The sequence below is a fragment of the Triticum urartu genome, chromosome 3A, assembly GCF_056163025.1.
Source record: "Triticum urartu cultivar PI428250 chromosome 3A, HENAU_Tu73, whole genome shotgun sequence".
Lineage (NCBI taxonomy): Eukaryota > Viridiplantae > Streptophyta > Magnoliopsida > Poales > Poaceae > Triticum > Triticum urartu.
The window spans coordinates 580,874,851-580,889,840 of record NC_141875.1 but is presented as its reverse complement, the minus strand read 5'-3'; the positions used below and the strand labels follow the sequence as shown (position 1 = coordinate 580,889,840).

Sequence of the window (14,990 nt, the reverse complement as noted above, 5' to 3'; positions counted from 1 at the left end):
TGTATGAAAAGAGTTGTTCACATTTTTTCAAAATGTCAATGACGCATTTGAAAAATGTTAATCTTCTATTTGAAAAATGAAAACCAAGCATTCGAAAAATGTTCATTGTGTATTAAAAAATTACTCTTGCATATGTGAAAAATATTAGTCAAGCACCTAAAAATATTAAATGTGTATAGAAAAAATGTTGATCATGTATTAAAAAATGTTAATATTGTATTTGAAAAATATTAATCAAGCATTTGATGAATTTTAAATGTGTATTCAAATACTGATGATCATGCAGTAAAAGAAACTTGTATTTGAAAAATATTGATCAAGCATTTAATAAATGTTTATAATGTGTATGGAAAAAAGTTGACTGCGTATTTAAAAACTGTTAATCAAACATTAAAAAATGTTAATAATGTGTATGGAAAAAATGTTATCCATGTATTATTAAAATGTGAATCTTCTATTCAAAAAATGTGAAATGTGTATAAGAAAACTGAATTAGATATGTACCAAAACATGTACAATGTGTATGGAAAAAAGAAGACATAAAAATATATAAGTTTTTAGAAAATGATAATCATGTATTTAAAAAATGTTAACTGGTATATAAAAATGTTTCTGATGTAAACGAATATTTTTGAACGTGTATGCAAAAAAATTAACATGTGCTGGACAAAAAAGTAAGCCAAAGAAAATGAAAAATAAATAAATAAACAAAAATAAAATAAAAAATAAATAATTAGAACAAAAGAAAAGAAAGATATAAACAAAGAAAACCAAAGTATAATGAAGGACGAAATAAAACAAGTGAAAAATAAATTTATATTGAAGAATCAAAGTCAGAATAAAATCGGTGAAGAAAAAAGGAAAAGAAAGAAACAAAAAAAGACAAGAAAAAGTAAAAGAAAAGAAAAGAAACATTGAAGATCGATAAATAACGAAGTAAGCCGGTTGAAAACAATAAAATCGGAGAGAGGGAAAAAACCCAAAGAAAACTATTGAAGAAATATAGAAAACCAAAAGAATAAGAAAAGGATGAAAAGGAAAAAAAAACCTACACGGACTAGAGAAGCAAATGGGTCGAATGAAGCGAGGGTAGCTGTGGGCGAACGAAATGGGTTTGGCTTGTACTGTAGCAAGCGGGGAGGAACCTTCTGCAGGCCGGTCATACATCTCGCTATAAGCGAGATATAGCCCTAGTGCAACCGCCAAGAATTTTCACGAGTTCCCCTCGTCATGCAACGAGGTGTGGAAAACCCTCCATCTTCGTGGGTGTATAGAAAAGTTTTATTTGCGCGGTTTCTTCTGTTTTCATCGGCGACGTCTTAGCAGTGGGTGCGGTGTCGACAAGAATAATGGAACTCTACTTTTTCATTTGATGTGGCGAAGTGCCACAAAGCCAGAGAGTTTGTGTCTCTGCGAGTTTGGTGTGCCCGATCTTGCAGATTTTAAGTTTATGTCCATCAAACGCGTTTACAATTATATGATGAGTTTTTTTTGTGGGAATGATGAGTTTTTTTCATGGGAAAACTTTCGATCTATTCATCTATAATCATGGCAATACAACAAACATCAGAAATAATAAAAATTATATAATATATTTGTGTTAGTGCTCTATATCTCTTTTGTTGGTGCAATCCGTTGTAATTTTCGAGTCATGCTTTGGTGTTTTTATTGAGGATGGATCCTGTGGTTCGACATCCTGTACTTTTACGGGACATTCAACGCTCATGGCTTCCCATCCTTTACAATGGGCGACACAAGAGGGTTTCTGAAATTTATGAAGCTCATCAAGTTCGTTAATAGTGGTGTCGCTATTCTGGTCTGAATGCAGTCTTTTTACTAAAGCCTTGACAGTCTTTTGTGTTGAAAAAATAGATACCACAAAGAAGACAGTTCTCTGAAATTGCATTTGTAGTTTTTTAGATCTGTGGTCCGAAGCATTTGTACCTGTAGTTTCGTCGAGTTTGACTAAAATTACGGGATATTCTGAAAACAATCAGGAGCTACGCTTATTTCTCATCTAAAAAAATCACATGTCGCCTAACATAAATTTTATAGGAAATTCCACCTTTTATCCATTGCAAGTTTGTGTTAGTGTTTACCTCATTAAAGAATCTAACATGTTTTGCCCTTATACTAGATCAATGAATGCGCCGTCGGCTATGACGATAGAATGATAGGAATTTATATGTCGAAAATAAAATAAAATTATGAAGTGCGCTCGTTCTTTTCAATGTAGAAATGTAGTGGCATTAGACCAAATGTTTCTTTTTTCAAGGGCAAGGCTACAAAGGACACACCTATTCACTCTTTTTTTTCCAAAAGCAAGCACGACCATATCGATTGCATTTTTTTTTTGGAAATCGATTGCACTATCGGTTGTCTTCCCCGAGCGCCTCGACTGGACCTCTAGCGAATAGTTTTTTTAAGGAGCGCAGATAAATGGGCGGAGAAATCATGCCCAGTTTACCTAAGGCCTCGGTTTCGTCTTCTGCAGCAGCAGCCCATGAAGACAGCTGGGCCATTAATTAAAAGGAGACAAAAAGATCGCTATATACACCAAATTTGACGACCAGACCTAAAGAGCAAAAACATGCTGAGTAGCCCAGTCTCGACTCTTGTCTGCTGGTCTCCTCAAGCAGCTTCAGCGCCGCCTTTCAAGTTCAGAAAGGCTGCGGAGATGGAGGCTGACACAAACCTGAAGACTTCAGTCTGATTTGTGTTGCTCTAGTTTCGGGTCTGCGTGCCGCCTGATCTATTCAAAGATCTGTATTTCGGTTTCCCTTTTACTCATAGTGCCGTTTAAGGCTGAACTGCTCCTCTAAGTGAGCTGCTGTATAACTGGAGAACGCGTTTTTGGTTTATGCTGAGTAATGGAACCGGGGAGAAGAACCTCCCTGTTCATCTAGAAAATTTGACGACCAGAAATGCTCAAATCAGAAAATGAGCAGCCAGAAATGAGACGGCCTGAGACGACATGGATTAGGTCTGGTTTTACTGTTTTAAATTGTTACACATTTCTATGCTATGTTTTTCAAATTCATGAACATTTTTTGAATAAAAGAAAAATAACTCACATTCATGATTCTATTTAAATTTTAACATATTTTTTGAATTCCAGGCCACTTTTTAAATTTTCTTTTTTTTAAGTCTGGGATTTTCCAAATTTATGAACATTTTTTCAAATCAAGGAACATTTTTTGAATGGGATGCTGCGAGGTGAATGGGATGCTCGCCCACTGCATGGGCAAGGATGGGGACGGGTTGCATAGGACCTGGCCGAAAGCTGATGTGTTTTTCGCACGTGTCCAAATTTTCACGATGGAATGACATTTGCAGAGGTTTGGAGAAAAAATCGATGCTCTAGAAACATTGTTTGACGAAGCATTTTAGAGAACCAATTTTGTTCTTTTTGCCGAGACCTCCATGAATGGCATTTCATCACAAAAATTTCATGCATGTGAAGCACTTCATCGAGGTTTCTGGCCATATATTTTTCTGAATTTTTTTTTTGATTTTACAGTTGCATAGGGTTTATGTGAGCTCGAGGTCATAAGAGCACTTTTGGCTGGATCGGAGGTCTCCTCGCAAATAGCATATACTGGGTCGTGTATGTTTACTTGTGCTCCAAATTTTATTTTTGAGCAACATTTGTGCTCCAATTGTGTACATGGCAATAATATATGTTATGGCCCGATAGAGAGAATGCAGTTACTGTGTTCGTCCTATTACTACAAATGTTGGCCCGGCAATGATCTTGTCGCGGGGACCATAATGCAAACTCCATTTCCTGCACTTGCGCCTGATAAATTGGAAGTGGTACTAGTACGAATAATCAACAATTCGATCGAAGCTCTAAAGACAAATTCAACCGGTTCCCCTCAAAGAAATGGAATAGTATCTCCCCCGATCGAACCTTTGACGAACCAATCAACTCAAAATAATCAACCACAGTATCTTTTCTTCTAGAAACTTGGTTTAATTAGCCCAATGATATGCTCTGATTAGTTTAGTCTGCTGGCTTCCGATTGTATTTCTGTTCCTTAATTAATAAAGCTCCGAGATGATTCACCAAAAAAAACTATTTATATGCTAACGTGACGGTTAGTCGAAAAAGTATCCAGCTAGCCGCCACCTTTTAACAAGTCTGGGCATAGAGTAACCGCATTGTCAGGCCTTCCTGAAGGATCTTCGAAATGGTTGACCATGGATAAATTAGTCAATCTGGCTATCCAGGACACCTGGTGTTTGTACCTTACAATTAACCTATTTTTTAGAATAATATATATACTAGTTAATCTTATATGCAACATATATATGGTCGTGGCGCCGTGCAATTGGGCGAGCACACATGCTTGCGTCTGCGATGACGATTTCGAATTTAGTCAACTGATTGATACTCGTCGAACTTTACAGTGCATAATCCAGTTTAAAAATAGCTTTGCGATGCTCGGTAAATAATTCATTCAATTTATTCTACAGGTGTACCAGATTCGTATCTGGGGTAGTCTCAAACGATCATGATTCTGGACTCGGACAAAACCACAAAAGAAAACTACTATAGTCAAACCTCAGAATGATGATTGGACAAAAGAGTTTTCTGGTGGTCTTGGTGCATGCCATGGTGTTGCTTTTATTCCATCTTGGTTACTGGTGGTTGCTTTATTCTATCTTCAGAACAGATCCAACCCTCAGGTTCTGGATTTATAGCAGCCGGTGACCATGTTCTGCAAGTTCGCCGGGTAATTTGCAATAGGAAATCCCATGTTCGTAACATGCTCTTCTTTGGAAGAAAAAATGGGGTACACGTTGGTCCACTACATGGCACGAAGCAAGCATGTCCGTGCATTCACAAATGTTCGAGGGAGTGCTGGGTATTCCTCTAGCAAAAAGCTACTCCTTCCTTTTCACAAATATAAGATATCCTAACTTTTTTAAATTAGATGTATGTAAACATGTTTTAGTATGTCTATTCACTCATTTCAATCTGTAAGTAGTTCATATTGAAATATTCAAAACATATTATATTTATAGAGGGAGTAAATGACAAGTTTGGAGAAAACTCATAATGCCTTGCTCTGTATTAGGGGTTGGGACCGTTCCACTTCTTAAAATTTAGCTTTGATCTTAAAAACGCAAGCCAAACGGGATAGATCAACAATGTGCCGCTAAAAAAAGCTGGAATCTAGGGTACAACTCCCTGCTTTTCATGAAATTCTTCAAGGGGTTCCAAAAACTCTAGTTTGAAAAGTCCTTGTGAAGTTGGGGCAAAATTATCCATCACTGCCACTGGTAAGTGGATACCCCTTCGTTTTCTACCCAATTTGCAAACTGACAATAGACATTTCCCACCATTTTTTATCATTCTTAAAGTTGTAGCTAGCTGTAAGCATTAGTAGAAAAACGACCTTATGTTCACCTCGGTAGTCCCCGTTCGTTTACGCTCCGGAACTAATGTGACGTGGTGGGCCTTTGATCCCGGGTCATGACGAACTGGCACTAGGGGGGGGGGGGAGGGAGGGGGGGGGCTTTGGTCCCCACCCTTTAGTGCTGGTTGGTGAACCGGGACTTCTCTATGGTGGAGCTGCAACTCCTGAACTGCTCTAACGGGGCTGGTTTTGATGGGGTGGAGTAGTCATAAACATGTCCTGGAAGCATTTTTTTTTGTGTTGACTCTCTTATTATTATTTTGGAAAACAGAGAAGAAAAAAATCCAGCCTCTTCAGCAGCTGATGCACACGGCCTTTTATTATTGCAGAGTGTCAACATCCAAATAGTGTGAAAACAAAAGGCATAAAAAATACATACAAGGATAGCCTATAACAAACTGAAAGAAAGATCATAAAATACTCTCACGCTTCAGTAATCCGGACCACCGTGCAAAAGTTGGACATATCCCCAGCAACCGATCCCTATTGGTTGCATCTAAAATTCATGAACTCGCACACCCCCGCACGTTGGAGATAGGATCACGAGCGGATCCAGTTGGTAGTTCTGTAGATAGCCTAAAAAATAAAAAGGAAGCTCTCATGATGTTAATTAAAAACACAACCATTTCTATAGTTACTTATAGCTCATACTCTCACTCGGATTTTAGCCTTAAGTTTGGGATGGATCGCTGTCAACCAATTCTCGAGCATATTCATGGCTAATCTTATCCACTTGTGATAAGAATTAAACCGAGCATTTCTACAGTTACATATAGCTCATACTCTCACTTTCACTCGGACTTTGACAACTGAGCACTAGCTGCATGGTCGGAGTGAATTGAGAGGCTGTTTGAATTGTGACTATCTTTGCCATATATTGGGGCTGTTTGGTTTCCAGCGACACCTTACCACACTTTGCCACGCCTAACCTTAGGCAAGTTTGACCAAGTTATGTAGGTGTTTGGTTCTAGCCACACCTAAGGTAAGGACACTTGCCTTAGTTGAGTTGCTCAAATTGTTAGCCACACTTTGACTTGTCTAAGGGAATCTTGCCACACTTTTTGTGTCTATAACATGTGGGGTTCACTGCTCATAAAAAAAATCTTTGCTTTAGATGTGGCTAGAACCAAATACCTACATAACTTGGTCAAACTTGCCTAAAGTTAGGCGTGGCAAAGTGTGACAAGGTGTGGCTGGGAACCAAACAGCCCCTGAATACATGGCTAATCTTACTCACTTGTGATAAGAATTAAACTATTTGAAGCTGAAATTTCCAGAACCATTTCAGTTTAGGAAAAAACACATCATTTTTTGGGTATGGTGGCAACAACTCTGCAACCTTTTTCACCCGAGTTTTTTGTTTTTGTTTTGCGCCATCTCTAGCCACCTTGCACACAAATTTTTGATCAACTCACTAGCTCACCGCACTTGCTAGTAGCCACTGAACAGATAAGCTAAACCCCCCAACAAGAAAAAGAACAAACGGATACAGATAAGCAAAAGGACGAATGTTTGGATGCTCTTTCCAACAGTGAGACCTCTCCCAATGCATTGGTGTCAAGGTGAGATGCTAAATGCATTAAAATGCTTAACAACTAATGCCCCCAATGCATTGGTGCTTAGGTTTTGTAGTTAAGCCTCCTCTATTTAATTGTTTAGTAATAAAACTCCTTCATGTATTGGTTGGTAGTCTTTTTGCCTAGGTTCACGTGCTTAGCATTGGTTTTTATTGAGGTCACCATAATGCTCTCTCTCTTCTTTAATTGCTTTGCCACATCATTTTTCTGTCTATGTGGCATCCTTAGCACCTGTACATCGTGGAGCACTGGGAAGGAGCTAAAAGGCACGACACAGTACGTAGCACTGGGCCGGATATATATGCATGCGGCCATGCAGTAGCATGTTGCCCAGCAGCATGCATATCTCAGATATCTGAGCCGTGAGTGATGGTCGAGTCACAATTACAACACGTGCTATAGCTAGGCAATTCGGAATCATCGTAGGCAGGAACCAGGCAAAGTGGTCGTGCTTTTGGGCCGTTTTTTCTCTGTACGTGTTGTGGCCGGATTTGCTGCCCAACTCTAGCCCTGCTTTCTTCCACTGTAGAGTGTACTAATTTGCATGTCTGTCTGCTCAGTGGCCTTTCCTTTTTCCCATTGCGCACGTGTGCGACTTTGATCCGAATCCCCGGGCGGCAAACGTCTCGTCCTTGTCCCGACACCTGCACATATAGCTGAGCTTTGCTGTCAGCCGCTGGGCATTCTCACCGTCGATGAGCACGGCCGTCGATGAGCTGGGTCATGGGTCGTCAACTCATCCATGGAGAACCGACCGAGAAGTGACAGGTCACTACTTTTTCACTGTAGCCCATGCGTGGCTAGTCGTTATCTACAGTGGAAAGTTAGATTGAACATGCGTGTCAGATCAGTTGGTTCGGAGTAAGTGGCCGGCCAATGTTCCAACTTCCAAGTGCAGCTGTTTCATCCATTTCTCTTGAACAGATATGTGGTGTGCAAGTGCCCATGGCTGGCGTGACGGAATACCGACGTCGTCACGTCCGCTTCCAACTTGAAGCGCCCATGCGTGTCAGATCAGTACATGTTTATATTCGGTGATATCTCAAGTAATATTCCAGATGTGAAGCTCGGTACATTTCGTACCATGCTTGCATGCATGCATGCATGCATGGAAAGCGCATAAATATGCATGATGCGGTGCTCGAGATTAGTTCAGCACTCAGTTGTACGTAAGACGACGTCGGTTTTTAGAAAGAATGTGATACATAGGAACAAGATGCCAATATAATCAGCATACTATATGCGTAGCATATCGTCCATTAATCTCGATTGGGGTACACATATCATAAAGGACATACTACACGAACCGGCATGCAGTTTAGCCACACGTACACATGTCATATGTAGGGGCTAGCGCTCATACATGCATGAGTTATTGTCATCAGATAAATTATACACGCTGAAAGACGCGGCTAATTAGTTAACTATTATTTATTTCCAGTTCCAGGGACGGCTTGGCCCTTGAAGCCCTCCAGCTGCGCCTTGCCCCTGGGCCCGTTCTTCCTTATGTACACCCTGTACTCGTCGAAGGTCATCGGCGGGTAGAGGGACGGCCGGTCCGGCGTCACCAGCTCCGGCGCCGGCGCTATCGGGACGTCGCCCTTGGGGTTGTAGAAGAGCGCGAGGGAGATGCGCTCCTCCTTGGCGTTCACGATCACCCGGTGCTCCACGCTCGTGTACACTGAGTTGCTCAATATCTGCAAAATTAGTGAGCATATATAAGTGACTCTCGTACAGCTGCTAGCTTGTTGACGCCATGCATGGAGCGTTCATGGCTTGTGCACATGGAATGTCTATGCCGATGAATTAATTGTCCGTGCCGTGCATGTGCGCTCTTGTTGTTGGGTACATGGCTCGTGGTGTGACTGTGATCCACCGGCCAGAACATGCATGAGTGTATGTCTGAGGGATGTACGTAGTTGCTTCGGAAGACAAAAGTACGTATGCAGTGCCGTAATGGAGTGATCACAATAATCGGCGTATTTTATGGCCGGCCGGCCACCGTCCATGCATGTGGCGCGCGAGCTCTCATGCCGGCTAGTCCGAGTCAACTCCAGGAACGGCTTATTTAACTGCTGACCGTGTGGCTAAGAGATCCGTCCGATCGGCTTTGCTTCTCGAAGCCGAACGGCACATGGATACATGATTGCATGCATGCACATGCACGATAACTGGACGTACGATGAGTATATACCTGGATCTGGTCGCCGACGTTGACGATGAAGGCGTCGTCGCGGACGGGCTGCACGGTGACCCACTCGCCGTCGGCGCGGCGGACCTGCAGGCCGCGGACGTGCTCGTCGGCGAGGAGCACGGTGAGGACGCCCGGGTCGGAGTGCGCCGAGAGGCCGAGCGTGAGGTCCGGCTGCGGGCACCGCGGGTAGTAGTTGGCGCGCAGGCACGCGCCGCACTCCGCCCCGCCGAACGCCTCCTGGAACCTCGCCTCCTCCAGCCCCAGGCTCGCCGACAGCACCTTCATCAGCACCTCGCACAGCCTCGTCACCTCCCGCCCATACTCCTCCGACACCTCTCTGAAATACAATTGCACATGCATATAAGTACGTTTAGTGACAAACAATTCATGATCGAATGTAAAAGTCTTAGCATGTGTACGTAGTACTGTCTTTTTTCTAGCTAAAAGACGAAAATGGCATTCTGTTAACTTGTATTGTACAGTCTTTGAAGTGCGTACAGACAAAACAGTGACTCGGCACGTGTGGAATTGTCATTTTTTAGGTCAACCGGGTACGTCCGTCTGTTGCTATGCTTAGCTGTCAAGCTTGGAATAGTAGTCGTTACACTCTTGCCGGCCGGCCCTGACGCTTTTGCATGAAAGAACCTTTCGCCTACTTTCCGTCCCATGCACGTGTAGAATTTCATATATATATATATATATATATATATATATATATATATATATATATATATATATATATATATTGTTACTATTTATCATCCAGGGTGCAGAATAAGTTATTTTTCACCCGAGGTAATCTTATGATCATTTTATAATTAAATTATGTTTGAAATTCAAATAGTTACATTCCTATTGATTCACTACGTAAAATTTGACATAAAAAAATAAAAATATAAGTTATAAGACAAGAAAATTTGCAGTCTATGTGTATTTTATACTATGTTTTTACCTTTGTAATTCTACATAACATAAAATATTTTTTACAGCGATTATATATTATCTTACGGTCTCTTTTTGCGTCAGAAATACGACAAAATTTACGGAACGTAAAATTACGGTGCATTGATGGTAAAATAGAGGGGGGTGAAGAATAACTATTCCTCACCCAGGGTGACGAATAGCGTGATATATATATATATATACATATATATATATATATATACATATATATATATATATATATATACATATATATATATATATACATATATATATATATATGTTGACAAAGGTGCACGAAATGAATCCCCTTTTGTGGACACCATGTTTTTTAAGTAACAATGGCTATTATGTCTACCGTCTAATTGAACCGCGATCAATACATGTTTTTTTCGCGTCTACATCGACTGCAATCAGTACATACTTACGTATCAATGTACTGCTTCCAAAATCTGATCATAAGTTTTTTGTGGAGATTGAGTTAGAAATATTTGGACATGGCAGGTGGTATGTCACTCCAGCTCATATACATATTCTATTTGTTGGTTATATATTGTTCTCCCTAGCCCAGTGCATGGTAGGGGTGTTGTGATATGTTCATGTTGATTGCCCTTCAATTCTCTCCAGGAACGAATTCTGGTACTCCTTCCGATCTATATTAGTTGCCACGGATTTAGGATAATTTCAGCAAAAAATTATACTAATTAAAGTTGCGACAATTAATATGGATCAAAGGAGGTATTTTTATATGCATGCGTAGTGTGAATGCTATTTTTTAACCCATCTCTCAACCAATAGATAACCATCTAGGTTCCGAGAATTTCCAAGCGCGCCTTCTGAACCGTGACGGAGGGAGTACTACTAGACGTTAGACTTAATTAAATTCCCCGTCATGGCAGGCTTATAACTAATTTCAAGGGAGATTAAATCACTACAAAAAAGTTATATTTTTGTCCTTTTAGAATTTACCACTTTGAACTTGAAAACACAACTCTGGCCACTATTTTGTATTCGACTATAATTGTTAAAATCCAACTAAGCCGTGTTTCACGAAAGTGTAGTGATTTAAGTCCAATTTACGCATATTAAGTACAAGATACTGACAGCCAAAGTTCTTAAATTTTGAATTAGTCAAGTTTAGACCTCGCAAAAAAAGGAATTAGTCAAGTTTGGGAGCTGCAATGTTTGTACAACGGTGTTTGTCAAATTTCTAGCTAGTAGGATCAATGGTCGCCGTGTAATTACTTCTCAGCTGTCGAGCGAGGGCACCATAAATGCAGATCAATCAGCACATGCGCAAGTAGTAGCCACTAGCCACTAGCCAGGAAGAATCGTGTGGAAAATCAAAAGGCGGGGATCATCGGGATTCGGGAACATACTTGCAGATGGCGGGGTTGGTCGGCCAGTACTTATCCGGGCTCTTGGCGGCCTCCGGCGCGAGGTGGAGGAAGTAGTAGTCCCCCCAGTCGAGGGGCCCGCCCTTCTGGACGCCGACGCGGCTGCCGTACCCCTCGTACGTCCGCGGCTGGTTCGCGTACTGCTGCTTGGCCGAGATGGGCAGCCGGAAGAAGCCGCGCCAGGCCTCCCGCACCGCGCGCATCAGCTCCGGCGCCACCCCGTGGTTCACCACCTGGAAGAACCCCCAGTCCCGGCACGCCGCCGCCACGGCCTCGGTGATCAGGCCGTCGATGCGGCCCTCGCCGGCCGCGAGCAGCTCGCCGAGGTCGATGACCGGAATGCTGTCGTCGGAGGGCTCGCGGAGGACGTTGTCGCCGCCGGCGGCCAGGTGCTGCTGCGCCGGGCGGTCGCGCGGCGGCTTGACGTAGCAGCCCGGGATGGCGGCCAGGCCGCTCTCCGCGACCGCCTGCACGCGCACAATCGGCTCCGGCCACTCCTGCATGCAGTCCGCCATCGCTGCGTGACACCTGCCTATGGAACAGTGAAAGAGTGAGTAAAAGTGGGCACAGAAAAAGGCAACCCGACGGCTATGCAGTATGCACACGCACACCGGCTGCCGGCCCGAGCCGCGTCTCGGCACATGCACGCAAAGCAGACGAACACGACGGGAACATAGCTAGCTAGCCAATTAAACGAGGAGAGGAGAGGAGACGGATGGAAGAATTAAACGGCCGGGGACAAAGCACGAGCACTGCTCATGGGAATGCTACGGATGGCCGACGACGTCTCGTGGCTGGCCGATCTCGATCCTGCATGGCAGCGATGGCGAGAGGAAGGCATGGGCAGCCACTAGCTAGCTTGATGGTTCATGGCGCTACAGCCATTACACACGGTGATCGACTAGCAGGAGGACACGAGCTACCCCACACGGGATCGAGAAGCTGGGAAAGGTACGTACGATCGACGAGCTGGACCGGAGACAGTTAAGCCGCGATCGAGTGTTGTGCTCGAGCTTGGACGAACTGCTGGGACTGTGGAATGTGCGCCTCGGCTGCTTAACTCTTCGCTGAGCCGGTGCTCGACGGGGGTATATATAGGACAGGGGAGAGAGAGATAGAGAGATTAAAGCCCGGCCGGATCAGCCGCAAGCTCTTGCGGTTTGTTTAATTTGTCTTTTCCATGGAGGAACGGCGCCTCAGCCGATCTGATGTGGGTGGCCGGCCGGCCGCAGCGCGGGCGAGGCAGGGGCCCAGACCCAGACCGGAGCGGCGGGAGGGAGAAACGTGGTTTTTGTGGGGGAATTGGGGATTCGTTCGCCGTCGAGCGAGATGGGGGCCGCCAAGCTCGATGGCGACCGGCCGGCCGGGAGAGGAACAACGCAGCTGGCGATACCGCGCTGCAAGCTAGGCTCCCGCTCCATCGGATCAAACTTGATTAAATGTTGTTCAACTCACGGCAGCAGTCGCACGAACGGGCCAAACAATTTGTGCCGCCACGTTTTGAGATTTGACATGACGAAGTCAAAGCGTACAGTGCCTACTTAGTAGCACCCCATTAACAAAAATAGATGAAATGATATCGTTGAATTTTTTGAGATTGGTCGTATGATCAAAATCAAAATAGTACCACTAATTTTATTATTATTATTATTATTATTATTATTATTATTATTATTATTATTATTACTATTACTACTACTACTACTTGAACGGGGCATAATCCATTTTTGTTAACTGGATAACGGAAATACAACGCTGATCCAAGGGATCTTCAGGAGACAGGCAAGGGGAAAACGAGTTCAACGCATCGTCGGGAAACTCACTGAGGGTGCTTGCAATCGAAACACCGACTGCAGGACGAAAATTCGACGACTATCACAAAAAACTTTTACCTAACAGAAGCCTAAGAGCATCTCCAACAGGCGTCCAAAAAGAGCTCCGCGCATTAAAAGTTTAGTTTTTTGGGCGCCGGGCAGTTCCAACAGAAGCTGTAGCGCTAAAAGTTTTTGGGCGCGCGCTGAAAAACGCTACCGCGCGCAGCATATTTTGGGCGCCGGATTGCGCGCGCTTCACAATTTGCATTGTCTGCTTTTTGGGCGCGCGTTTTTGGGCGCCTGCCAAAGCAAAGTTGATACCGGCGCATTAAAAATGGTACAGAGGCGTGCTATAACGTTTATTAGGCGTGGAATTTTTATGCGGCTGTTGAAGATGCTCTAAAGCTCACGTAGGAGCAGATAGTTCAGTGCCCATGCAGGAGCAGACAGTAAAAGGGAGTCGAACAAAACAAACGGATGGCTGAGAAGAGCGTGCTTTGCTGACAACATCCAGTAACTCCAAAGCAAATCCGCTCGTCGCAAAACTCCTCATGCACAGCCGCACAGATCCTCATTGTGCTAGTGGTGTTCTCTCTAAGCATCTCGCGCCACACTCCAGGGCACCTTGGTCTTCCTTCTTTAGTAAACCTGCCCATTATATTGACATAGGAGGAAAACACAATTTCAAATGATGTTCTAGGGTGCTTGAATTCACATGTCGCTCGGTTACGGCAATTCCAAATTGCCCAACAAACCGCAACCAATCCAACCGTACAGAGCTTCTCACCATCACGTAAGAACATGTAACACCAAGAGAAGAACTGCCACAAGTTATTAGGACAAAGCTCAGTTTCAAATACCGAACCCATTGTATGCCAATGAACTCTCGCAAATTGACAAAGAAAAAACAAGTGTTGAGCAGTTTCCTCTCATTACAAAAAGAACATTTTGGGTTGTCAGCTCGATTCGTCCTTTTCATAACATCCCAACATCTTGAAAAAGTTGCCAAAGGAAGATCTAAATGTTTAAAGGGAATTTTGCTCTCCAAGTCCATTTAAAGTCACAGCCAACAATATTTCTTTCAAGATATTCGTAAAACAAATTTAGTAGTAAAAGTCTTCAGAGCCAAGGGGCCAAGCCAATTGATCAGCCCGGGTGTTAAGATTTAAACCAGCAACATTAGAGAATACTTCATCCCATTGGTTACTCAAGGGAGGCAGAGACGCCTTCTAAAAAGGGCATTCGGTGGCATGTTGACTCCTAGTGAGTGTTTGCAAAGTAGTGTTATCAACTATGTTAGCAACATTATGTTTTTTTTTGGCGACAAAGTCTAAGGTCATATATTAAGTATCACATGCGGTACAAAACACACCCTTACGGAAAAATAAAAAACCTTTCAAAATCTTGTGGGTGCTGAAGTCTTCTTCCTCCTACATCCATCGGCATGCACCATGAGCATAAGCATCTGGGCCTCCATCTCGACAGAGCAAACTTTTAAAAACTCAAGAGCTTGTAGAAGCAACGGCCGAGAAGTCATCGATGCAGACTAGAAAACATGGGCGGCCAGAATGTGCGAGGCAAATCGTCTTCCCGTAGAAGAAAAATGCCGATAAGAGTCAGTACAAACTTTATGACCACGA

General features: G+C 43.2%; 1 protein-coding gene across 2 annotated transcripts; it reads right to left on the bottom strand.

Moving 5' to 3' along the window:
• Positions 1-8,228: 8,228 nt before the first annotated feature.
• On the bottom strand, positions 8,229-12,732 carry LOC125545201 (jasmonate-induced oxygenase 2). 2 transcript variants are annotated; one of them, XM_048709085.2, is made up of 4 exons: positions 12,496-12,732; positions 11,519-12,068; positions 9,198-9,534; positions 8,229-8,700 (listed from the first exon to the last, which is right to left on the bottom strand). In XM_048709085.2, exons 2-4 carry the CDS (start codon positions 12,049-12,051, stop codon positions 8,431-8,433), a joined length of 1,140 nt encoding a protein of 379 aa, XP_048565042.2. In that variant the 5' UTR covers positions 12,052-12,068; positions 12,496-12,732; the 3' UTR covers positions 8,229-8,430. The 2 variants fall into 2 exon arrangements, with proteins under 2 accessions (XP_048565042.2, XP_048565041.2); XM_048709084.2 differs by having other exon boundaries at positions 11,519-12,064; positions 12,496-12,726.
• Positions 12,733-14,990: the final 2,258 nt, after the last annotated feature.

Bases quoted from the DNA above. Each gene is read 5' to 3' on its own strand.
- LOC125545201 (XM_048709085.2), bottom strand. From the start codon at position 12,051: ATGGCGGACTGCATGCAGGAGTGGCCGGAGCCGATTGTGCGCGTGCAG. The intron at 9,535-11,518 runs GTATGTTCCCGA...ATTGTATTTCAG, and splicing joins ACCAACCCCGCCATCTGCAA to AGAGGTGTCGGAGGAGTATG. The intron at 8,701-9,197 runs GTATATACTCAT...CTAATTTTGCAG, and splicing joins ACGTCGGCGACCAGATCCAG to ATATTGAGCAACTCAGTGTA.